The following is a 24,324-nucleotide window of genomic DNA, read 5'->3' on the forward strand; positions in this document are numbered from 1 at the left end:
GGGGGGGGGGGGGGGGGGGATTGGAGGGTCCCACATCGATTGGAGAAGGGAACGAATGCCAACGAGGACGCTGGGTCTCGAAGGGGGTGGATTGTGAGATCCCACCTCGGTTGTGGAGGAGAATGAAACGTTATTTATAAGGGTGTGGAAACCTCTCATTGGCAGATGTGTTTTAAAAACCTTGAGGGGAAGCCCAAAAAGAAAAGCCCCAAAAGGACTATATCTACTAGCGATGGGCTTGAACCGTTACCTGACCTTGTTAGACTCTATTTGAGAAAAAGACATGGAAGACAGCAAGACAGAGTAGGCATTACCTTGTAACTATGCTTTCTTCTGACAGTGCCTTCTCGAGCCTCTCCTCAAATGGTGTCGCATGCCAACTCACTTTCTGATCCTGCAAACAGGATACCAATCTGTAACAGACCATTCAAGTTCATACAAAAAGGAAAATCTCAAAAAACAGACATAAAATTACCTCCTTGTACTTATTGGTTGAATTTGGGATTCCATTTCCATCCCATTCCTTGGGTGAGATTTGAACAGGTTCATCCTCGCTCCAGTGAGCAGCAACCATCCCTATAATTGGCCTGTCCCCTGCACTCCTTCCAACACGAATCGCCCTATGTGCACCTCCAAATTTCAGACCATCATCATCATGAGTAGCTACTGGTTTCAACCAAGCAGACAAGCTTGCTTCCACCACCAACTCCTTCTCATGAGTATTAGCTCTCACAGTCCTTTCTGGTATAGGTGTCATCATTTCAAGCTCTTGAACAGACTCTTTCACTTCTCTTGAAAGTCCTTCCAGATTAGATTCACTCTCAACTGGGTTCATACCTGAATAAACATACTGACACCTGATTCTTGCTGTTCCATGATCCAAGTTTGCTGGAAAAACAGTTCCAGGTGTTTGAATTTTGTCAGATAGCTGTCGTGGGGTTGGATTAGGTGATGACTTACCCGATGAATCAAGTTCTTCTCTTCCGCTTTCAGATGAACTTCGGCTGGGAGATTGGTTTACTTTATTCTGACATGTTGTCATCACATGATCAGGACTATTAAGAGCAGAGACAATTTGAGTATTCTGTTCACTGGTAGTACAACTGCAGTATCAACAAGCTCCATAACAGTTATGAGATGACAATGCTAAGGAATTTGAATGTTCAAGTATAGGGTGTTTCACATATATACTACAACCTGCTAGGTGTACGTTCAGCAGAACCTGGCTCGCTTCTCCCCTCTTCCAAATGTTTGGCAGGTGTGCGGGGAGGATCCGGAGGTGTTTCAAGGGATGCATTTGGAAGTGATGGGTAATTATGAGGCTCCAAATCTCTGTCATCATGAGGAGAACCCAAGAGCTTTCTTGATGCTTTCCGGATTTCAGCTGGGGTCTCCACTATAGTCCCACACGCCTTGAGGAATTTGGCCTGCAAATTAATGCCCATATCAACGGATTAATGTTTAAGTGTAGTAAAGATGTTTATTAACATGTATAATCCTAGTTAGAGACAAGATTAAGGCCCAAGAGGAATAGAAGAACTGTAACAGCCCAAGCCGACTGCCGGTAGATATTGTCCTCTTTGGGCTTTACCAGCACTTTCCTTTGAGGGGAGGTTTCTACACGCTCATAAAAAAATGTTTCATTTTCCTCTCTAGCTGATGTGGGATCTCACAATCCACCCCTTTTGGGGTCCAGTGTGGATGTTGACACTCGTTCCCTTCTCCAATCGATATGGGACCCCCCAATCCACCCCTTCGAGTCCCAACATCCTTGCTAACACACCACCTCGTGTCCTCCACCCCCCTTCGGAGCTCAGCCTCCTCGCTAGCATATCGCACGGTATCTATCTCTGATGCTATTTGTAACGGACCAAGTCCACCGCTAGCAAATTTGGATTTTGCCTCAAGATTTTTAAAACGTGTCTGCTAGGGAGAAGTTTCCAACCCTTGTAAAGAATGTTTCGTGCTACTGTGGGATCTGATCATAACAGTCTTAGCATTTACAAGAAAAGGAAGTAGAACTAAGGAACCTTCAACAGACTAGAGCTTTGAAACATTATGTTCCATTGCAACTTGAACACAGAGAAGCTCATTCTAGCTCATGCCTTTCATTTCCCTAACTAATTATATTCCAACCATCAAACTGAAGTCATGCACATACCAGCAATCATAAAAACCAGCACACACTATACTTGGAGCTGAACACTATTGGGAAGGTTGCATACCTCATCCTTCAACTCCTTGGTGTACCGTGGAGACCCAAAAGACTTGGAACCTGAATCATTCCTCGAGAAATCTTCATTTTCTTTAATAAAACAAAAAAACACAAAAGGAAGTAAGAATCTGCAGATTCAAATGCAAGGAACAAGCATGGAGGAGTCGAACATCTACCTTCAGACAGGAAAAGAGATGATAACTTATTTCGAGCAACCACAGGTGCCTGAAGCATGAAATAGAAAGTGAAGTAAAAAACTGGCAAACACCAATCAAAGAGACATACAAAGAAGAGTAGAATCTAGCACTTGGAGCATCTAATTTAACTCCAATCAAAGCCAAATCAGCTACATAATTCAGGCAATCCAGCTGAGCTAAACAACATAAGTCGCAAGAACAGCAGCAGAATGGAAGAGGACGACACCCATGATACAAAAAACAGGACAGATTCTTCCCAAGAAACAGGGGAGCAAATTTCCCATTAGATTTCACTTCCCTAAATTACTCTTGAGCAAAACGGAGGAATTACGAAATATAAACAAGAAGGTGAAACGAGGATCGAAAACGTACCCTGTACTTCGAACAAGAAGGATCGGAAACAAGGTGCGCTCTAGGTCGATGGCGATCGTCTCTGACTTTGAAGCAATCGAAGAAGCAGCCCATTGCTCTTGAAACCGATCGATCAAGAAACCCCACCAAAGACCTGCAAAGAAACCCCAATTTATACCTCAACTGCGCGCACATATCATCGGTGCTCGCCGCTGAACCCAAAACGCCCAAGGCCCCAAACAAAAATGGGTTCTCTCCTTTTGGGTATTACTTTTCTTTCAAATTTTATTGTGGGGTTACAATAATTTTCATTTTCTTCGAGTTGGGATTTATGCAATCAGTGTAGAGGAGAGAGTTGTTGGGTCGTTTTTTGAAATTTGAATTCATAGAACGAGGGAAAGGTATTGGCGTCATTTCCCTTTCCTGCCATTTTGCTTCGCTAATTGATTGCTACTCGCTCCCATATCGCGACACGTGGAGATAAATAGCTTAATTTGGTAATGAAGTAAATTATATTACTTGATTTAGTCAATGTATTATTTTTATACTAGCCATTACTTTGTACAGAAAAAAAAAAAAAAAACCATTTTTTTGAAAATTTGAAGTGCCTTTGTAACGCCTAGTTGTAAATAGTCGAGCCTAGCCGAACCACTTCTTGGGTCAAGTCGTTGCCCACTCGCCATTGGGCCACACGACATGGCCTCTCACTCTTCCTTATAAGTTTACCGTCTAGTTTTTTTTACCTAGATTTGGAATCTGGATTTGACACTTGAACATGACCACGTTATGTACTTGACTTAAACTATATTTTGAATATGAAATTCTCCCAAACCCACTATGTTCTTTTAACGTATTTTGTCCCCACTCACATGTTTATTAGAAAAAAGTCTATGAGCCCACTCAACATTGATTGCTCCAAGTCAAGCATACTTAGTGTCACAGTCTACCATACGATTGGGCTCACTTAAACTAGTTAACATCCTCAATGACTTTTTTAAGGGTACAATCACTTCTGTGATTGTGAGACTTAACTTTGAAATTTTTATAACTGAACCATCGAACCGAAAAATCTTGTTAGTATAGATAATAACTAAATTATCGTTTAAATGTGATCTTAGTTAATTTATGAACCATTCATTACTGGGTGTCACACTATGTGGTACTTGGTTGGATTAAATTTAACATTTTTTAAACTATATTCTTAATATTTTATCTTACATATTAGATGTGGGCAATTAATGCAACAGAACATAGGTCTAAATATATATATATATATATATATATATATATATATATGTTTATGGTCTAACTAATTTGTTGGTTTCTTGAATTTAATATTTACAAAAAGACAAGTGGTTGATATTGTCAAAGATTTTTATCATTAAAAAAATAATAATAACCTACCTTACTTAGTCAATAATTATATTTTATAATCATGAAATGATTTACATTATACAACATAACAATTTGTACTAAAAAGAATATATATTCTTAGAATAAAATAATGAAATAAAATGACCAATAAATATTAAACCATACCTATTTATCAATTTTTTTTTAATTTAACAATATATATATATATATATATATATATAGACATACATACATATATATACATATATACATGTAAATAATAAATAAATTATTTACAAAATAAAACAAAATAAATAATAAATAAATAAGTGTGTTATTTATTTTATTTTAATTTTTAATATCTTAAATTAAAAATAAAATCGTTATCAAATATAACTTCAAATAAATAAATAACGAAAATAATAAAAGTGAATGTGGGTCCCACACTATATCAGCCATGTGACTCTCACATGCATGAAGTTTTTTTTTTGGGTTTTTAATGAATGAAAATATTATTTATTAAAATTTCGTTAAATATTTAATGTTGTCTATAATTATTTTCCCTAGCATTCTATTAATAATCAATAAACCATTATTAATATTTTTTTTGAATAAAAAACATGAAATTAAAAAGTAAAAAAAAAAAAAATATACATAAATCAATATAAATTATTTTTGTTATAAGAAAATAAAATTTCTATGAAAAAGAAATTCTGATGAGTTTTTTTTTTTTTTTTTCTTTCGGGCTTTCCCTCAAATGCTTTAAAATACGTTGGGGAAGGTTTCCACACTTTTGTAAATGATTTTCTCCCCAAAGACATCACATAAATATAGCCGAAAATAAAAGGAAAAAATGATGTTAATGTGTGTTAAACTTCCGTTTTATATTCATCCTCACAAAGGAGGCCACACTGAGCGCATTATTAGGACCACAATCTTGGCGCCCAAGTAAAAGTTTAGTTGTAGGACAAAGAAGATGAAATGGGGTCTTAACTCTGTCCACAATCCTCCCATGTGTGATCTTTAAGGATGAGAGAGAGGGCATATTCCCTCCCACACTCTGGCTTTCAAGGGGAGTGAGTGCTTTTTGAACCCCCAATTGTGAAGTTTTTGATTCCTTGTTCTTCCTTCAATCCAAAATGGTCCAAAAATTGATTGTCACCCATTTACCCTCCTCTTTCTCTCGCTGAATCCACCAAATAAAGGTGCGGGGAGGGGAGAAGAAGCAGGGCCGAGGGGGGTTTGTGGGTGGTTGTGAAGAAGATGTCTGGTGTCAATGCCAATGCTCTGCTCAGCCCCAAGCCGAGAATCAGAATCGGGTGCAGGCCAATTGGGTGTAAGAGATTGAGTCGTTTTTGTGGTGGGGTTTGGGGTTCCTCTGCTGTGGTAGCGAACCCTTCAAGATCGGCTGAAGAAAGGGTGTATGAAGTGGTGCTGAAGCAAGCGGCTCTTGTGAGGGAACCCAGAAAGGATCGAGAGAGAGGTTTGGATTGGGAGAAAACCATAGAAAATGAAGGCAGTATCAGTGATGATGGGAATCTCTTGAATGAGGCTTATGCTCGCTGTGGTGAGGTCTGTGCTGAATATGCCAAAACGTTTTACTTGGGTAAACTTCCTCCCCTAAGCTACTGTTTCATTTCTGGGTTGAATGATCTTGTTTTTGTCATCCTGTTGGTCTTCTTTGAGATTTAGGTAGAAAATGGAACTGTTAATGACAGTCTTGGAATGTTTTGTACTAGAATATGAGATCCACATTGGGGGAACGAAGCATTCCTTTGTAAGAGTGTGGAGTGGAATGAAGTATCTCTTTGTAAGAGTGTTGAAACCTCTCCCTAATAGACGTGTTTTAAAACCATGAAGAGAAAACAATATCTGCTAGTGGTGGACTTGGACGGTTACGAATAGTATTAGAGTCAGACATTGAGCAGTGTGCCATCGAGGACGCTGGGCCTTAAGGAGGTGGATTATGAGTTCCTACATTGGTTGGAGAGGGGAACGAAACATCCCTTTATAAGAGTGTGAAAATCTCTCACTGATAGATGCGTTTTAAAACCATGAGGCTGACAGCGAGTCAAAGCAGACAATATCTGCTAGCAGTGGGCTTGGACTATTACAAATGGTATCAGAGGCAGACACCAGGCGGTGTGCCAACGAGGACGCTCGGCCTCAAAGGGGTGGGTTGTGAGATCTCACATTGGTTAGAGAGGGGAACGAAGCATCCATTATGAGGGTGTAGAAACCTCTCCCTAATAAACACGTTTTAAAACCGTGAGGCTAATAGCAATACGAGCCAAAGCAGACAATATTTGCTAGTAGTGGGTTGGGTTGTTACAAATGGTATCAGAGCTAGACACCGAGCGGTGTGCCAACGAGGACGTTGGGCCTGAATGGGGGTGGATTGTGAGATCCCACATTGGTTGGAGAGGGAACGAAGCATCCTTTTATAAGTGCGTGGAAATTTCTCCTTTGTAGACGCATTTTAAAACCGTGAATCTGACGGTGATATAGGCTAAAGAGGATAATATCTGCTAGCGGTGGGCTTGGACTGTTACATGATACCTTTCTGAGTTCGGTTGAAACCATTTAGCCTTTTCTCTTTTTCCCCTTGGTCGTTCATGATTGAGTCACTTTCTTGCTATTCTCAGGGACACAGCTTATGACACCAGAGAGAAGAAGAGCTGTGTGGGCGATTTACGGTATCTGTCATTCTCTTCCTCCAGCTTGTTATCTTTTGTCTACTGCAATTTTTGTTCACTTCTGTAGACCAAGTTGCTTGTAGGACATGGCTGTGGACAGACAAAGAATTGCTCCAAGTTGTAGCCATGTTCTCCTAGTAGTTTCTATTGATGACCCTCACAACGTGAACGTTTATGGATCTTTTACGAACTTTTTAAAGTTTAAGAACCGAATAGACACAAGTTAAAAGTTTCGGAACTTATAAGACAACCTTTTCTAATAGATGGTCTTAGGAGACACGATCCCAAAAGGGGAAAATCATTATCGAGGACCTAAGTTCTCGATCTGAAAATTTGAACCCAAGTTTGAAGGGTATCTAAAAACATCCTCAAGGTTGATTCTTAATCACTTCATTTGCAGTCCTGTTACTTCAGTTTTGGACATTCAAGAGGGTAACTCTTTGTAATGCAGTGTGGTGCAGAAGGACCGACGAGCTCGTGGATGGACCTAATGCTTCACACATCACCCCTAAGGCTCTTGCTCGATGGGAAACACGACTAACTGATCTATTTGAGGGTCGACCGTATGATATGTATGATGCTGCTCTTTCCGATACAGTCTCAAAATACTTCGTCGACATTCAGGTAAACTTGATTTAAAGCCGGTTTGAAATGACTTTCTAAGTGCTTAAGAATTTATTGGTCTGCACTTAAAATACGTTCATTTGTGATATGAGAAGTTTAGGCTGCCATGACAAAGGTCTTGTGAAACTTATGAAGAAATGAATGTTTTTGTCGGTACAAGAACAACAGAGAGCTTTTATCATTAAAATTTGATCATCCTAGTTAAATGAGACTTAGCTCTTCTTTGCTCTAATTTGAATTGGCAGTGCACGAGTTTGTTTAATGTAATCAAAAGCGTCCGATTTAAAACGAGCGACAATGATTAAACTACTCTCATCTTCGAGTAAAGGAGGTCTGGATCCTTTTTTTCATTTCTAGTTCCATTTGTGTGTTTTTTGATTCACTTGGCTTGAAACTATGCACGTTATGTTTCAACAGCCCTTCAAGGACATGATCGAAGGAATGAGGGTGGACATGCGAAAATCACGATACGAAAACTTCGACGAGCTTTACCTTTATTGCTATTATGTAGCTGGAACTGTGGGGCTCATGAGTGTTCCTGTCATGGGATTGGCACCCGAGTCGAAAGCTTCAGTAGAGAGTGTCTACAATGCAGCATTGGCTCTCGGACTTGCCAATCAGCTCACAAACATTCTCAGAGACGTCGGAGAAGAGTAAGCTTTCTTCCACCACCTTCTCACAACAGCTAAAGTGTAACGACCCAAGCCCACTGTTAGCAGATATTGTCCTCTTTAGGCTTCCCTTCTATCTTCTAGGGAGAGGATTTCACACTCTTATAAATAATGTTTCATTTACTTCTCCAACCGACGTGGAATCTTACATAAAGTTATAATACTTTTCGTGTTTACTTTTTCAATAGTGCTCGGAGGGGAAGAGTGTATCTCCCACAAGACGAGTTGGCACAAGCAGGGCTATGCGACGACGACATATTCGAAGGGAAAGTGACGGAGAAGTGGCGGAGTTTCATGAAAGGGCAGATAAAAAGAGCAAGAAGGTTCTTTGATGAGGCTGAGAAGGGCATTGCAGAGCTGAGTGCAGCCAGTAGATGGCCAGTATGGGCATCCCTAATGCTTTACAAGCAAATATTAGATTCCATTGAAGCAAATGACTATGACAACTTCACCCAAAGGGCATATGTAAGCAAAGCAAAGAAATTGCTATCACTTCCCATAGCCTTTGGAAGAGCTATGATGGGCCCTTCAAACTCAAAGATTTGGTAACAAAATAGATTTTTTTTTTCCATTATGTATGCATGTATATAGGCAGGGTGAGGGACGGGGAATATAATTTCCGTCTCCAACTTGGTTTAGCTATGGAAAAATCTCTCCTTAATCCCTCTCTCATTCCCGATTTAAGTGGGGACTCTTCACCTAGTTCGAGGCAGGGCGCTAGTCTCGAAAAGTAATATTAACATTCTTTGTGTACCATATTCCCAAAAATAGAAAATTCCATTGGATCCACTAGAAAAGTGCCCAATTTCTTTTTCCTAGAAACTAATAAGTTAGAATTATTTTACAGGCCAAGAACAGCAAGGAAATCTCGTCCTATAATACAGAGAAGACATTCCTATAATATAAATATTCTTCCACAGGAAAATTCTATGCAACGTTCAACTGTATGTTACCTACAAAAATATAGCACAACTCTGACTTTATTTTCTCCTACCTTTCTGATTTACGACCACTTTTGGAGGGGAACAAGATGAGGAAGATGAAAAACCTGATCGGTTATTCTCTGCTAAGTCCTTGCAGAATGCCTTCTGAACATCATCTTTAAGTTCCATGAAACGAGTCTTCTTCTTCTTCTGCTCTTCCGGAGTTCCCTTTTCGAGGAAGAGAAGATCGGGCATGTCGTCTGCTAAGAAGTTGTCGAGAACATCTGAGCAATGAGGGAAAAAGCGTCGACCTGTCGCCACTGCGTTCAAGATTTGATATGAGTTCATCATCATATACTCAATTTGATCAACACCTCTTTATTTCTTTTATAACAAACCGAGTCTATAACAACCTAAACCCAAACCCACCGTTAACAGATATTGTCGTCTTTGGACTTTCCCTTTCCGGCTTCCCTTCAAGGTTTTTAAAACGTGTCTACAGGACGTTTCCCTCTCCAACTAATGTGCTAACAATGAGGTTGGGCGGTTACAAATGGTATAAGAGCCAGACACCAGACGATGTGTTAACGAGGAGGCTGAGCCTCGAAGGGGTGGACACAAGGCGGTATGCCAACAAGAATGCTGGCCCCGAAAGGGGGTGGATTAGGGTGTCCCACATCGATTGGAGAAGGGAACGAGTGTCAGCGGGGACACTAGGTCCCGAAGAGGAGTGAATAGTGAGATCCCACATTGGTTGGGAGGAGAACGAAACATTATTTATAAGGGTGTGGAAACCTCTCCCTGCAGACACGTTTTAAAAGCCTTGAGGGAAAACCAAATGGAAAAGCACAAAGAGGACAATATTTGCTACCCGTGAGCTTAGACCGTTATAGAATATTCGTACAAGGATATATAAAAAACAAGCCCAATGCAAGAAATGGGGCACAAGAATATTATGGATCAGCTCATATCTAGATTCAGAAAATACTATCAGCCAGACCAGAATCAAACTTGTTTCATTTTACCTCTCTAGCAAAGATAATTAAGACAGTGTTCTAAAAGTACCTGTTTTCATTAGAGCTTGCATTCTGGATTGGAGTCTTTTGGTTCCAACAGATGGTGTTTCATTCAAGTCAACCTTAAGCAAGTTTCCAGATGATCCCTTGGATGATACAAGGCCAGTATATGCTATTGTTGAATCTGCATCCGCAATCTCCATTGCGACCTTGGCCTCGGCAGGGAAAAAAAGACGAGCAAAGGCCACTGAAACAAAGGATACAAAGTTTGAAACATCATTACACGAGCCAACTATACATACCACAATCAATCCTAATAACTCAACATGTTTTGTTAATGAACTGCTTCACTTCATTAAACTTTCAAATTTTTTGTTTGAATTGTAACCGTTTAACCCGCACCTAATAGATATCGTCCTTCGTTCCCCTCTCCAACCGATATGTGGGATCTCACAATCCACCCCCTTAGGGGCTAGCGTCCTTGCTAGCACACTGTTCGGTGTCTGACTCTGCTACTATTTGTAACGGTCCAAGCCCACCGTTAGCAAATATTGTCCTATTTGGGCTTTCCCTTCTGGGCTTCACCTCAAGGTTTTAAAACGCATCTACTAAAGAAGAGAGAGGTTTCCACACCCTTACAAGGAATGCTTCCTCTCTAACCGATGTGGGATCTCACAATCCACCCCCTTGAGGGCCCTGCGTCCTTGCTGGCACACCACTCGGTGTCTGGATCTGTTGTCCTCTTTGGACTTTCCTTTTGGGCTTCCACTTAAAGTTTTAAAATGCGTCTACTAGAGAAAGGTTTTCACACCCTTATAAGGAATGATTCGTTCCCCTCTCCAACCGATGTGGGATCTCACAATCCACCCCTTGAGGGCCCTGTGTTCTCGCTGGCACACCGCTTGGTGTCTGGATATGATACCATTTATAACAGCTCAAGCCCACCGTTAGCAGATATTGTCCTCTTTGGGCTTCCCCTCAAGGTTTAAAATGCATAGGTAGAGGTTTCCACACCCTTTTAAGGAATGCTTCGTTCCCCTCTCCAACCGATGTGGGATCTCATAATCCACCCCCCTTAAGGGTCCTGCGTCCTTGCTGGCACACCGCTCGGTGTCTGGATTTTATACCATTTGTAACAGCCTAAGCCCACCGCTAGCAGATATTGTCCTCTTTGGGCTTTCCTCTTGGGCTTCCTTTTTGGGCTTCCCCTCAAGGTTTTAAAACGAGTCTACTAGGGAGAGGTTTCCACACCCTTATAAGAAATGTTTCGTTCCCCTCTCCAACCGATATGTGGGATCTCACAATCCACCCCCTTAGGGCCAGCGTCCTCGCTAGCACACCGTCTAGTGTCTCACTCTGATACTATTTGTAACGGTCCAAGCCCACTGCTAGCAGATATTGTCCTTTTTGAACTTTTCGTGTTGGCTTCCTCTCAAGGTTTTAAAACGCGTTTACTATAGAAGATAGAGGTTTCCACACCCTTACAAGGAATGCTTCGTTCCTCTCTCCAACTGATGTGGGATCATCTCACAATCTCACAATCCACCCCCCTTGAGGGCCCTGTGTCCTCGCTGGCACACCGCTCGGTGTCTAAATCTGATACCATTTGTAACAACCCAAGGCTATTGCTAGCAGATATTCTCTTTGGGCTTTCCTTTTGGGCTTCCCCTCAAGGTTTTAAAACGAGTCTATTGGGGAGAGGTTTCCACACCCTTATAAGGAATGTTTCGTTCCCCTCTCCAACCGACGTGGGATCTCACAAAAAATGTATATGTAAATATACTGAGAGAGCATATCACCTCGATTTTCTAGATAGTCTAGCATCACGTGCATGTCAGCAGCGGAAATCTGAGTTGTCATTTCCATTCTACCAGAAATAGAACTCCTACACATCTCTCTCTCCAACACATCAATACATAACCGATCTTTGTTAGATTCCTGACACTTTTGAGTCGTCTCATTATAATCCTTAGGTCTAGTCAGCCTTCGACATATGGTAACAGCAGTTTGTCCATCAGCTGTAGGTTCTAATGCAGAGGTTCCCTTGTCCAGAAGGGCCACAATGATTTTAGGATCCTTACGCCTTGCCGCAACATGAAGAATTGTATGTCCTCTAGGGTTCTTAAGATTGAGATCTGCCAAGCCTAGATTAAGAACCTCCTTAATGACCTTAGGATCACAATAGGCAGTGGCATAGTGAACGGCATAAGCATCATTCAAGGTAATGTCAGAAGATTCACTCAAAAGAAGTTTCAGTAGTTCAACATCATCAGAATCCAAGGCTTTGTGGAGCCTCCTGATTTTCTTCTCACGGTTCAGGTCCACTTCTTCCACCATATTTGGTTCAGTCTCTTGCTGAGATTTCATACGCAATGCTTTAATCTCACTTGCAACTTCACTAGGAAGCTCTCTCTCTAGAGATACAGCATCGAGGTCTGACCTTGCCACTCTTTGAATGCAGGGGATGTGCAGCTGGTCCAGTTGACAATGGAATGCAGCAATCAGTATCGTTATAACATCTTCCACAGAAGCTTTCTCAACGAAATTCAAGAGTCGACGCTGCACAAGTTGGTGGATATTGAGTTAGATTATAAAATAAATCACACAAGACAAGGAAATTATGTTGAGGAACTTGTTAGGATCGCATAACAATGCACCCTCTCGATCTAAATGAACACAAAGAACCGGAGAAAGAAAATGCAAGGAGAATATTAGATGGAGAGAGAAAATGCAATATTGGTTAAAGTTTATATTGATGACTTCATGTGAGATCCAACGTCGGTTGGGGAGGAGAACGAAACACCCTTGCAGACGCGTTTTAAAAAGCTTGAGGGGAAGCCTGAAAGGGAAAACCCAAAGAGAACAATATCTGCTAATGGTGGACTTGAGCCGTTACAAATGGTATCAGAGTCAGACACTAGGCGATGTGTCAACGAGAAGGTTGTTCTCCGAAGGAGGTAGACACGAGGCGGTGTGCCAGTAAGGAGCTAGGCTCCAAAGGGGGTGGATTTGGTGGGGTCCTACATCGATTGAAGAAATGAACGAGTGCCAGCGTCTCACTAGGTCTTGAAAGGGGCCATATCGGTTGGAGAGGAGAACGAAACACCCTTTATAAGGGTGTGGAAATCTCTCCATAAGGGAGTATATATACGGTTTCAGTTTACTATATATATTGGTTTAGCAGTCATATATATCTCTACCAGCTTTTTCCATATTCCAACAGAACTAAACTAACAAACGGTACATCCAAAATCTGAATTGAAGCAGCATACCGTGTAGATTCGCTCACGACCAGACGAAAGGAGGAGGAAGAACATAAGCTAAATGAAGCACCCAATGAATTGATTTTGTAGGCTAAAACAGTTTAGGCAGTTGACTTGGGGAACTTATCTTTTGCAAAGAGAGTATATTAAGCAGATTAAGCTATCAATTAAACCACCAAACCATTCAACCTATCAGTAATCCTTACGCACCCAATGCATACATAGTAGCCATTGGCTACACAGCTGAATTAATGATATCGTTCTTAAAATCAGCAATGAAAATGCCACCATTTTCTAACTCTATACTACATTCCACTTTCATTTTAGCCATAAAAATATTCATTTAGTAGACAAGAAAGCTCTGTGTTGAGGATGGTTGAGAGGGAGTCCCACGTTGAGCTAATTTAGGGAATGATTATGGGTTTATATGCAAGGAATACATTGTGAAGAGTCGTGATTCCTAACACTTTCTACTAAAGAGGCCGACCTACAAAGTCATATGAGTAAGAAATATACCGAGTATAAGAAATGTCCTCATACCTGAACAAGCAAAACCAACTCTTTCATCTTGAAAGTGGCAGAAGCATACATCAATTCCACTGCATAATTGATAGCAGGGCCACATGCATCATGAGCACAGGCATCATCCACACATGTTGACACTTCTGGTGGTGATGGCTTCAGCTTTCCCGTGTACAAGTAATTCAAGATAACTTTGAAAGCTTCAATTCCAACCTTGCTGAAAGGTACCAACTGAGACATACAATATTTTGGCTTGTCATCTTTGGTGGAGCTATCCATTTCCTGCTTAAAAAGCTCATGAAAAAACTGACTCCGAGCCGCCAATATACATCGATGAACACCCACTTCAATGCCCTCAACAACAATCACAGCATCAGTATAGTCATAGTCAGAATCAACCACAAGCTTCTCAAGGTTTGCACTTAGCTTGCTAAGACACATATGATCAGAATTTGCAGAAGGGTCATGGCTGAATACTGCAGGAACGTTGTTATAACTAGACCCATTTGACACATAAGACGATGAGGCGAAACTTGGGGACGAGGAAGGATCATTGGCACTGTCCATGACTTACAAGATGCGTTTCCACTAAGAAAGGAGCTCAAAAGTAACACAGATTGAGCAAAATTTCGACGCCCAGATACTCAAATCAAGACAAAGAATCTACAAACCCCAAAACACGGATTTGGAACAAAATACAAATAGGGAAAATTACTTAAATCAGACCAACACAGATAACCAATAGAACAACAAAAGAACTTCAAACGCAAAACTTAATCGAACAAAACCCATCATAAAAGCAAAACAAGTTCTAAGTAAAGGGGGGGTGAGGGTCAGGATTGCTTGCGAAGACACCCTTTGACCAAAGTCAATCACTAACACAAATGGACCAGATGCTAGAGATCATGATCTGAGGATTGAAGACAAAGAGCTAGCAGAGGACGAACAGAGTTGACCCAGCAAAAATTCAGAGAAATAATTGGAAGAACGAGGGAGAAATCACAGAAATCGAACATAATTGCAAAAGAAAAACGACTAATCTACAGAAAATTCACGAATCAGCATATCTAGCCACAAGGGTTTGAAGAACCGGGGGAGATTCGTATTGACACAGATTGCTCAGAGAAACAGAGATAAATGGGAGGAGGAAGAAGAAGAAGAAGAAGGTAAAGTCTGCACCGTTGACCCAATAAAAGACAGGGAAGACCCGACCCACTAACTGTAATTACACTGTGTGTTCATTAATTACTTCATAATCCCATAATTAAGTTAAGTAATTTTATAATTAATTAATATTGTAATATATTTTTTGTATTATTGAAATGTGATTGGTGAATGCGTGTTATTGATTCTTCAATCTCAACTTGACTGATGTTGATGTCAAAATGACAATATTGTCCCTATATTTATTTTCCTTTTTCTTTTAATTTTTTTTTCTCTCTCTTACATCTTCGTATTTATTATTTAAATGAAAATAAATAAATAAATGGAATATTAAAATTAAAGTTGTATATATATATATATTAATTCGATTTTATTTCTTTATTCAATTTTGATTCGGAACTTTTTTTTTTATAAACTATTAATGGAATTGTGAATATTTTATATTTGAGATTTTATTTATTGATGTGAAATGTAAATAAGTATAATTTTTTAAAATAACTACAAAATAAACAACTCGAGATTTGGTGTAATAGCTCAAATCCACCGCTTACACATATTGTCCTCTTTGAATTTTTCTTTTCGAGTTTTCCCTCAAGGTTTTAAAAATGTGTCGATTAGGAAGGGGTTTCCACACTCTTGTAAAGAATGTTTTGTTCTCTTCCACAACCGATGTGCGATTTCACAATCCATCCCTCCCTTTCAGGGTTTAATTAAAGGTTTTCACGCACCCTTGTAAACAATGTTTCGTTATCTTCTCCAACCGATATGGGGTCTCACACTGCATCCCCCTTTGGGATCCAACGTCCTGACTGACACTCATTTCTTTCTCTAATCCACCTCCCTTTGGGGACCTTCCAATCCACCTCTTTTTGGGCCCTAGCGTAGGGAGATGGATTGGAAGGTCCCCAAAGGAGGTGAATTAGAGAAGGAAACGAGTGTCATTCAGGGCGTTGGACCCCCTTCGGACCCTAGCGTCTTTGCTGGTACACCGCCTCGTGCCCATCCCCCTTAGTCATTGAAGCTCAATTTAGTCGTATATATTAGCCAAAAATAATATTTATGAAATAAAGGGGAAAGATAATATATATATATATATATATATATATATATATATATATATATATATATATATATATATATATATATATATGTCCTAATTTAGGAGACAAACAATATGCCCTAATTTTGAAAATCAGTTGAATTCATCAACTAACTTAAGGCCCCAACTCGCATCTTCACAATGCGTCACAAACGGCAGTTCATTCCCTCCATCTCTTCTCTTCATCTCATCGCAATCGCACACCGGCGGCACGTGCAGGCATGGCTCCATCGATACCGCCCGCCGGCATGGCCAGTCGCCTGTCTCATTCCTCGTTCTGTACTTCAGCCATTGATTCAACGGCGGAAACACCTTATCCTCTGCCTTGTAAAGCATCCATGGCTTCACTCCGGCAAGTCCCTGCGCCACATACCCAAACGTCGACCAATCGCTCGTCACCAACACGTCGCTCAAGCTCAGAAGGTACATCTCTGCCAGTGCCTTCCGGTTGTGCATTTTTTTGTTAGAGCTTTGAATCCCCTCGTGGCTCGGTTGGTACACCGCCACCACCTCGCCGTCGACGCCCCCATGCTCCCAGTACATTTCCTTTAGGGTTTCCGAGTATTCAGAGCTCAGAGACGTCACCAGCACAACTTTCACCGTCTGAGACGCTGTGGAATTCGACTTCTCCGGCGACGATTGCTCGACATCCGGCAGTAATTTCTTCTTCTGTGTGCAAGCTAGAAGTTGATTCATCTGGTCCTGAAACGAACCGGATTCCGACCCAAAATTCCGGATCTGAATCCCTAACATTTCTTTCGCTCTGGCGAGATACGGCTTGTAAGATCTCGAAATCAGCCCCCAGACGCCGTTCGTCGGATGGAAGAGGTACCGACCGAGATGGTGGAAAACAGTGTCCTTCGCCGGAAAGAGTTTATTGAGCTCTTCTCTGAAAAACGAACCAAGAAAAATTCCGGGAACCAGGTAGTTATTCGTCTCCATAATCATCCATGGGACCTTCTTCAGAAGATTCTGCTGCCGGTCGCAGTAAAACAGTTTGTCGTAATCGCTGGCGTCGTGAGATAGATGGAGATACAAATAACTCGCAGGCGAATCTTCGATTGTTTTCTTCAACATTCCATTTCTCAAAATGTTGCCAAAAGACCCTGGAAAGGACTGGCGGAACGACCCAAATTCCCGGCGGAGAGGGAAATCCGACGGCAGAATCCACGAGGATCCGAGAAAGGGTTCACAGAAGAGATCATCAAGAGCGTTGCCTCGGTCGATTAGAAAGACGCGATCGGACATTAGAGCGTAGAAGAAGGCGGAGATAATAGCGAGGATACGGTTGCCTAGGCCATCGCGGGTTAAAACCACAGCGTATTTGCAGTCTTCCGGCAGGGATGTGGAGTTTGTGGGTGAAGTTAGACCGGCAAGAGCTCGGCGGAAGGATGGCGAATTGGGACCACAGCGGCGGTGGAGGGCTTCATAGCGGCGGAGCTTAGAGAGGAGAGGGGAAGAGGGTATGTAGGGAGAAGGTTTTCTGTAGAGATTCAGTTGGTATCGGCTTAAACAGGATTTTTGGTCGAAGCCTGGAGGAAGAAGGCCATTGATGAATTCATCGTCGTTTCTGTGTGAATCATTTGTGGAGCCTACTGATAGAGAGAGAAATTAACAGAAATTTTCTCAGGAAACAAACAGAAAGAAAGAAATGGAGAATACCATGTTGAGAAACAGTTCTCCAGAGCCGATTGAAGTTCAAAGATGGCAACCAAAATTGCTGCAATATCACGACCACCATGACTGGAACTGCAATCAACAAAACCAACTTCGTCTTCTTCGTCGTCTTCATCATCTTCATCACCTCTACCTCCATGGCTCTGCAAAAATCCTCAACCAGAACCAATTCCTTCACAAGAACTTCAAAACTTACACTCAAAACCAGAAACTCAGTCAAATTAAAAGCAATTTGTCAAGAACCCATGTGAATGGAGCCTTGCGTGTTGTAGCCTTCGTGCTTCCCAACAGGTTTTGTAGATTTATTCGTCGTGGTCGTCGTCTTCTCCATGAAAGCCGACTGGGTTTTTTTTAATCAACCATACATGGGATCATGACGTTGAGTAAGTTCCAATCAAATTCTTGTTTTTTTCTTTGTTTGACCTTTCTTGGGATTGATTATCCACTTGAAACTATCATGAATGCACCTTGGTTGAAACTTTAGCATTGAGTAATTTATTTGACCAAGTGTAAAGTCAGCTTAAATTTTTAAAGTTCGATTTTGATTCCAATAAATTCCGATTCATCAAAATATTAATCATAAACTAATTGGATTGACGAAGGATGATTTAACGCGACATAGCAACAAGAGAAAGAAGTTTCAATATCATTTTCTAACGTAAAATTTCGTATTACATATCAAAATTGGAGCTCAATTATATCTTGAAGCCGAACGATATTCCTCTCATTGATAATGATATCATACTCTAATGAGCTGAAACCGAGAACGATATTCCTGAAAGAACCTGATTGTATCAAGTACTCGGGCAGGCGAGAATCGAGCCTGGTGTATTATACTTACATCTGTAGCGGAAAGCAAACTATAATGGATGGATTTGGAAGATGCTTGTTTCATCTCCAGAAGCAGCAGAGTTGGATTCTCTGAACAGTGTCTAGACATCTGTTTGAAGGGTAAAAAAAGGCAAAGATTACTAACAGATGATTAACACTAAATGCATACTAATACTAGCAATTAGAGTAATTTTTGGCTTAATGGCTTTACCTCGAGTAATAACTGAGCGTCATAGTTTCGACTATCATTGGACATTAGACTGCAGAGAAGCGACATCCACTGAGCTCATTCACCTGACGATTACTTAGTTACCACGTCGCCGCTTTAGAGAGGTACCCCGCGTGCTACCTTTAGGGCTTGATGGTCTGCCTGATGGATACCCATTTAAACTGAGGTCTCCTGATGGAAGGTTCTGCTGTTGTGCTACCTTTTGCTCCTTGGGGGACTTGCTTTGTTTACGTGTATTGCACTCTTGAGCGCGCTGCTGCAGGGTAGCATCTTGGTTTTGAGGGCGTTTGCATCGCTTGAATCGCTTCGGCTCTCTACGTGACTGCAGAGTTGAGCATGCATAGACAGAATGAGATGAAGCCTTAACTTTAGGGCTTGATGGGTCACTTAGTTTTGCTGTTCTAAGATCAGGCAGTGGTAAAAGATTCCGACTTACCGGATCATACAAAATAGATGTTCGATTCGCTTAGGAACAGTAGAATCCTTATAATTTGAAAGTGGTCTACGAAACAAACTTACCATCTTATGTGTTCCTGTAGATCTACCAGGTAAAAAACGGCTGATATCAGTCGGATTTACCATTGACGTCGACGTTTCTACAGGTTCTAATGAAATGCCAGATAAGCCATCATAAGATAGAATGGAAGCTAAGGCCTGCATAGAGGCACCAAGAACAGGAGGAAGAGCTTCATTTGGATGCTTTACCTGAGACACAATAAAAGGTCTGTCATTACAATCATGCAGAACACGAGTAAAATGAAGCAACTCCTGAAGCCAAGAACACGAGCCTATAACCACTTACTTTGAATAAGATTGCTGAAGATAATCGATCTCTCAAGCAGTATAACTGGGCAATATCGAGCGCCTTCGACAAAAAATGCAGCCAACCGTCGACAACCACAGTTACCTTGTTATTAGGGGAGGACATAACCATTTCTTCTGGTTGTTGATTTAATTTATTTTCGATGTCCATTTTCTCTTCAAATGTTTTATATATGTCGATTTCTTCGTTGCCATCATGGTCATTTTCAATACCACCTTTACCATTATCTTTCTCCTGAGCAGGGCCAACAGCAATCTCCTTAGCAACAATTAATAATGGGACAGGCCCAACAACAGTACATTTTCTTATGTCTGTACCACCATCCCCACGGGTTATCTTGTCAAAAACAATAAGAGGGTGACGATCGGTTAGCTTAAGTGATGGTTCAAAGTTGAGGGACTGTCCATGCAAAAGAACTTTGCCCCTTGAACGAGTTACTACAACAGCCTGTCTTCCCTTCATAAGGGGCGGACGTAATCTTCCCACCATTGGATATAAACCAGCCACAAGGACGGCGTGGAGCACGCCAGGGTCACGAGCATTTAAGCTACAAGTTGAACTATCCTTAGGCATAAAACCATTCTGAACTAGTTCCATTTTGAGTTGTTTCCGCATGCAAGATAGCTTCGACATAGTGCTCCGAGAAATGTAGTATTTAGAACAGAAGCGGGACTCTTGACCCCTTTCTTCTGCATTTTTCCAGCAATCAAATGCAGCTACAACAGCTAGTTGATCACTATGGCCACCATACAAAGAAGCAAGCTCTGCTTTAGCAGCATCAGCTTTCCTTCTAGTGCTTCGTAACGTCGGATGAGTGAAAGGGTCCTTGCAGTCCGAAACACAAGCCAGAGTTAGAGCAGGATCGAGGCAGTTCATCAATATGGCGAAGATAAGCATCTTGCTTGTTACTGGATGAACAGGCAATGAACCTAGTTTCTCCCCAAGCTCAGTCAGTCTCTCATCTTGTGACAAAGCCCCAATATCCTGAAGGACCAAGATTGCATTATCGATAGTATCTAAAACTGGAGGGTCCAAAGTCTTCCGCAAAAATCTCTCTATCCGACGATTGGGATCAAGCAATTTCGCCTGCAAAATAAATCGACTATTAAAACAATTAAACAAGGAAATCCTACAATTAGGAATACCTTTTCAATATTAAATGCATCAGAATAACACACCAATATATAGTTCAACATACACAAGTTAAAATGGCACCTGAAAACAGAGTTCCTCTAATGGCATTCTCTTGATTTCAGGAACTTGAAAATCTGGAAGAGACGACGCACGGGACTTTGAATAAAGGTGATAGCATATCCCAGGCTGACAGCGACCAGCACGACCCTCACGCTGCTTGGCACAAGCCTTTGATATCAAAGATAATTGAAAAGTAGAAACATTATTGTAAGGATCATAACTTTTTTCTTCATTCCATCCACTGTCTATAACATAAACTACATCATCAATGGTAATGGCCGTTTCTGCAATATTACTAGACAGAATAATTTTGCGGCAACCAGGAGGAGGTTGGCTGAAAACCTTCTTTTGCATTTTATAAGGAAGAGTTGAATGAAGAGGTATTATCAAAAATTTTGATGCATCTTTGAAAAGAGGATTGTCTGATAATCTATCTAGAGTTTTGCAGATTTCATTCCACCCAGGAAGACAAACAAGAATAGCTCCTTTCGAATCACGACATATTTTTTCTAACAGCTGCTCTAAAAGAGCAATATCAACAGAATTAGAATTTTTTTCAAGATATGTATCAATCAACCGTTGTTCTTCCTTGGAGTTGGATATGGAACTTTCCAAATGTTCTCTGATTGCTTTAGCAGTTTCTTTCTGATCTCCTCGTTCAGCCAATTCCAACGCCGTTGTGCCATCCTTGGCACATAATTCACATATGGCCCCAAAAGATAGCAGCATGCAAACATCAGAAACTCTACCTTTTCCAGCAAGAACCATTAGAGGTGTTAGTCCAGTCACAGAATGCTGATAATTGAAAATTTGAGAGGATCCAGGTTTAGCAACCAATTCTAGAAGGGGATCAAATTCGTCATTCAACCAAGCCGTGTGAATTGCTTCGTCCAAAGCAAGCTTGTCTTCTTCAGTTAGCTCACGTACCTCATCTAAAACACCCATTATCTTATCATCAAGGTGGTTCTCTTTCTGAGATTTTACAATAGAAAGTACATCCTCCAGATAGAAATTTTTTACCTGAATATTAAGAGTTAGAATATGGCCCTAAAATACATACCAATTCAAAACTACAAGATTAAAGTGGAAGGTTTACAGGAAAGGTGATTCCGGGAACATCGATGATTGGACAGCCACCAAAGTATCTCGAAAACCGTTTAGCACTGATTGTAGCGCTCATTAGTATCTGTCAAGATATAAAACAAAAGCATGCATTTCAGTCACAATCAAATGACGAGACACCATAAATCTTCAATTGCCTTGTTTTCTACAATTACAATAGAAGTATGAATAATTTGAATAACAGTGTAAACAGTTGAAGAACACAAAAATATCTCACGTAAAAGCCAATAAGAATAGAACTAACCAGCCGTAAGTGAGGATATGATGGAAGCAAGCCTCTGCAAACAAGTAACAAAAGTGAAGAAAAAGACCCAGAATTTATATTAAATAAGGAAGCTCAAAATCGAGTATGAAGGTGAAAGAAACATGAACTTTGAAATGATATGGTTGTACCATAACGATCAAGCTATAAGGCTTAATGAGTGGGGTCCCACAGGGAAGAAACCAATTTTAGTTTCTAAACATAAAACGAGCAACGTTTACAAATGGACCCCACGAGTTTTCTTGATCCTATTTACTATAGTAATAATAAAAAGCTTCCTTTCACCAATTCCCATATCTAATTAGTAGAGATCGAGATGGGTTCCATCCTCCAAGATGGCAATATGGGCAAGTTGCCCCATGTTGCTGCATTCTGTTAGGCTAGGAATCATTGGAACAAATGTAGTTGAAAGAGACAGTAGACAAGTAACATGTCCTATTGTTATAAGATGTGAGGTACAGATGGTTATGATGACCTAGAGTATGCGTGGGATCTCTTAAAAAGCACTTCAGGACCCGCACTTCATCTAACTACAGGTGTGGATAAGGTGTGGATAATGAGGCCACCTACACAACCTTCTTTTCTGTCCATTTGTTGTGGTAAGATAGGGCAGCTACTGAATCTAAAGAAATACTAAATCTCAGTGGAGATCATCCCAGTCTTGAGATACATAAGACTCCTAGGAGCAAATTTAGCTAAGACTTGCTCAAGAAAGATCATACGCATTGCTTCGAATGGTTATTTGTACAGGGTCTTTGTTACAATTGGTATCGGACATGGTTGAAGCTTTTAACCAACCCCGGTCTTCAATTTATTATATTGGTGGAATTCGACCTTTCAATAACCCTCAACAAATAAGTTGTTCTTCCTCGAAGCCCTACCCACCCTTCTCTAATTTGAGATATCCCTCATATTTCAGGTTCTCGACTTCCTAGACCAGTAACAGAAGGCTAGGAATAAGAAGAGAGTTAGTAGTCTTTGTTGGTGCAGGTCCTTCTCCATTGACTGAGATGACCTTTTTTGTTACTGTGGTACGAATCAAGCTCCAACCTTGAAAAAATAGCCTGAGGATCGACCTTGCTACAACCAAGTTCACAGCTGCCAAGCAAGGGATGGCAATAACTAAAACTTCATGTTGTGGTGTTTAATGTAGTGGAAACAAACAAGATCCCACTTTTTTACTTGTTGCCAAAGATGAACTCGTAGTGGTACCCGCATTGGCTTGCCATTTGTCTCAACCAAGGCGGTACTATGACTATTTATATTTCCAAATGATGACCAATCTTGACCTTGATATACATATCTTCTTCACAATGTTCCCACTACTATCAAAGATTCATTATGTGGTAGTTCTATCATCCGTGCCATTCATCTATGAACCGTCAAACTTGGGTTTACATTATCTTTGTTGATTTTCCTTTTTGAAAATTTTAAAACGTCAATTCAATGTCATTTGCATATTAAAATGATAAAGATTAAATTGTATCATCATCTCCCCTAATGGCTCAAGAAAAGGACTCTGGCAATCATCTTCCCATTCATTGGACCCTGTTATTCTTGATCAACATAGAATTATGTAATTTTAATGGCCTCCAAAAGAATTTCAATGTACCGCACTCTTTCCACTATAGACTAATAAAAATTACTTTTTTGTGTTTCTTGCAAAACACCAAAAATTAACACTACTTCCCAATTCCCACTCACCTTCCTACCTCCACTAACATGGGTCATCCATCAAGGAAAGTTCCACACAAAAGAATCCAAATTGTTACATTAAGGAACCATAAACGTCTAACACACGTCCATGACCAAATAAGTGGGCGCACATGCAGCTAAAAGAAATGTCTGTATTTCCTAGCTAATTATAGAGTAGAAAATTTTGTGGATGACAGACCAGTATTACTTATCCAATAGTATGGATAATTTGGTAGGAGAAAGATAAAACTACATACCATCCAAATATTGAAAATATTATTCACTTTTTTTCAATTCCTCTTGGCTTATAGATGGAGTTTCTTATCAAACGATTATCGTGACGTAACAATTATGGTTTTTTTTTTTTTTTTTTTTTTTTTTTTTTTTTTTTTTTTTT

General features: G+C 40.5%; 5 protein-coding genes across 12 annotated transcripts in view; 1 reads left to right on the forward strand and 4 right to left on the reverse strand.

The window, feature by feature from the left end:
• LOC111483354 (protein JASON-like) overlaps positions 1 to 3,125 on the reverse strand; it is a 3,952-nt gene extending 827 nt beyond the window's left edge. The window contains exons 1-7 of one of the 3 annotated variants that reach the window (XM_023129539.1): positions 2,785 to 3,123; positions 2,392 to 2,440; positions 2,226 to 2,305; positions 1,198 to 1,427; positions 961 to 1,103; positions 476 to 888; positions 315 to 394 (exon numbers count right to left, since the gene is read on the reverse strand). In XM_023129539.1, the coding sequence (XP_022985307.1) occupies positions 315 to 394; positions 476 to 888; positions 961 to 1,103; positions 1,198 to 1,427; positions 2,226 to 2,305; positions 2,392 to 2,440; positions 2,785 to 2,958 (1,169 nt within the window). In that variant the 5' untranslated portion in view covers positions 2,959 to 3,123. Of the gene's footprint in view, positions 1 to 314; positions 395 to 475; positions 1,104 to 1,197; positions 1,428 to 2,225; positions 2,306 to 2,391; positions 2,441 to 2,784 lie in introns of all 3 variants that reach the window. The other 2 variants (XM_023129540.1, XM_023129538.1) reach the window with 2 other exon arrangements.
• A 1,960-nt stretch (positions 3,126 to 5,085) lies between these two features.
• On the forward strand, positions 5,086 to 8,860 carry LOC111483355 (phytoene synthase 2, chloroplastic-like). Of its 2 annotated transcripts, XM_023129541.1 has the most exons (5): positions 5,089 to 5,722; positions 6,762 to 6,812; positions 7,264 to 7,436; positions 7,854 to 8,089; positions 8,296 to 8,860. In XM_023129541.1, the coding sequence occupies exons 1-5, from the start codon at positions 5,380 to 5,382 to the stop codon at positions 8,654 to 8,656; spliced, it is 1,164 nt and encodes a 387-aa protein (XP_022985309.1). In that variant the 5' UTR covers positions 5,089 to 5,379; the 3' UTR covers positions 8,657 to 8,860. The 2 variants fall into 2 exon arrangements, with proteins under 2 accessions (XP_022985310.1, XP_022985309.1); XM_023129542.1 differs by lacking the exon at positions 6,762 to 6,812 and having other exon boundaries at positions 5,086 to 5,722.
• Positions 8,861 to 8,892: 32 nt separating this feature from the next.
• On the reverse strand, positions 8,893 to 14,398 carry LOC111483352 (BTB/POZ domain and ankyrin repeat-containing protein NPR2-like). The gene is made up of 4 exons (XM_023129535.1): positions 13,850 to 14,398; positions 11,846 to 12,605; positions 10,096 to 10,293; positions 8,893 to 9,350 (listed from the first exon to the last, which is right to left on the reverse strand). The coding sequence occupies exons 1-4, from the start codon at positions 14,396 to 14,398 to the stop codon at positions 9,088 to 9,090; spliced, it is 1,770 nt and encodes a 589-aa protein (XP_022985303.1). The 3' UTR covers positions 8,893 to 9,087.
• Positions 14,399 to 16,154: 1,756 nt separating this feature from the next.
• Positions 16,155 to 18,232, reverse strand: LOC111482573 (galactoside 2-alpha-L-fucosyltransferase-like). 2 transcript variants are annotated; one of them, XM_023128399.1, is made up of 2 exons: positions 17,757 to 18,232; positions 16,155 to 17,686 (listed from the first exon to the last, which is right to left on the reverse strand). In XM_023128399.1, the coding sequence occupies exons 1-2, from the start codon at positions 17,908 to 17,910 to the stop codon at positions 16,188 to 16,190; spliced, it is 1,653 nt and encodes a 550-aa protein (XP_022984167.1). In that variant the 5' UTR covers positions 17,911 to 18,232; the 3' UTR covers positions 16,155 to 16,187. The 2 variants fall into 2 exon arrangements, with proteins under 2 accessions (XP_022984167.1, XP_022984166.1); XM_023128398.1 differs by having other exon boundaries at positions 16,155 to 17,689.
• Positions 18,233 to 18,392: 160 nt separating this feature from the next.
• LOC111482572 (DExH-box ATP-dependent RNA helicase DExH6-like) overlaps positions 18,393 to 24,324 on the reverse strand; it is an 11,087-nt gene continuing 5,155 nt past the window's right edge. For 2 of the 4 annotated variants that reach the window (XM_023128396.1, XM_023128397.1), the window contains exons 8-14: positions 22,215 to 22,248; positions 21,945 to 22,034; positions 20,870 to 21,868; positions 19,634 to 20,740; positions 19,351 to 19,536; positions 18,814 to 19,153; positions 18,393 to 18,711 (exon numbers count right to left, since the gene is read on the reverse strand). In XM_023128396.1, the coding sequence (XP_022984164.1) occupies positions 18,908 to 19,153; positions 19,351 to 19,536; positions 19,634 to 20,740; positions 20,870 to 21,868; positions 21,945 to 22,034; positions 22,215 to 22,248 (2,662 nt within the window). In that variant the 3' untranslated portion in view covers positions 18,393 to 18,711; positions 18,814 to 18,907. The remainder of the gene's footprint in view (positions 18,712 to 18,813; positions 19,154 to 19,350; positions 19,537 to 19,633; positions 20,741 to 20,869; positions 21,869 to 21,944; positions 22,035 to 22,214; positions 22,249 to 24,324) is intronic. The other 2 variants (XM_023128395.1, XM_023128394.1) reach the window with 2 other exon arrangements.

Source organism: Cucurbita maxima, unplaced genomic scaffold (assembly GCF_002738345.1).
Source record: "Cucurbita maxima cultivar Rimu unplaced genomic scaffold, Cmax_1.0 Cma_Scf00008, whole genome shotgun sequence".
Classification (NCBI taxonomy): Eukaryota; Viridiplantae; Streptophyta; class Magnoliopsida; order Cucurbitales; family Cucurbitaceae; genus Cucurbita; species Cucurbita maxima.

What these genes read in the sequence shown, in the direction of transcription:
- LOC111483352 (XM_023129535.1), bottom strand. Translation starts at nt 14,398, where the DNA reads ATGGACAGTGCCAATGATCCTTCCTCGTCCCCAAGTTTCGCCTCATCG. An exon ending in AGTTGGTTTTGCTTGTTCAG is followed by an intron (nt 12,606 to 13,849) that starts GTATGAGGACAT and finishes CAACTTGTGCAG; the next exon opens with CGTCGACTCTTGAATTTCGT. An exon ending in AGACTATCTAGAAAATCGAG is followed by an intron (nt 10,294 to 11,845) that starts GTGATATGCTCT and finishes CCTTTGTTTCAG; the next exon opens with TGGCCTTTGCTCGTCTTTTT.
- LOC111482573 (XM_023128398.1), bottom strand. Translation starts at nt 17,910, where the DNA reads ATGGAGGTAGAGGTGATGAAGATGATGAAGACGACGAAGAAGACGAAG. An exon ending in GAGAACTGTTTCTCAACATG is followed by an intron (nt 17,690 to 17,756) that starts GTATTCTCCATT and finishes TCTCTCTATCAG; the next exon opens with TAGGCTCCACAAATGATTCA.
- LOC111483355 (XM_023129541.1), top strand. Translation starts at nt 5,380, where the DNA reads ATGTCTGGTGTCAATGCCAATGCTCTGCTCAGCCCCAAGCCGAGAATC. An exon ending in TGCCAAAACGTTTTACTTGG is followed by an intron (nt 5,723 to 6,761) that starts GTAAACTTCCTC and finishes TGCTATTCTCAG; the next exon opens with GGACACAGCTTATGACACCA. An exon ending in CTCAGAGACGTCGGAGAAGA is followed by an intron (nt 8,090 to 8,295) that starts GTAAGCTTTCTT and finishes CTTTTTCAATAG; the next exon opens with TGCTCGGAGGGGAAGAGTGT.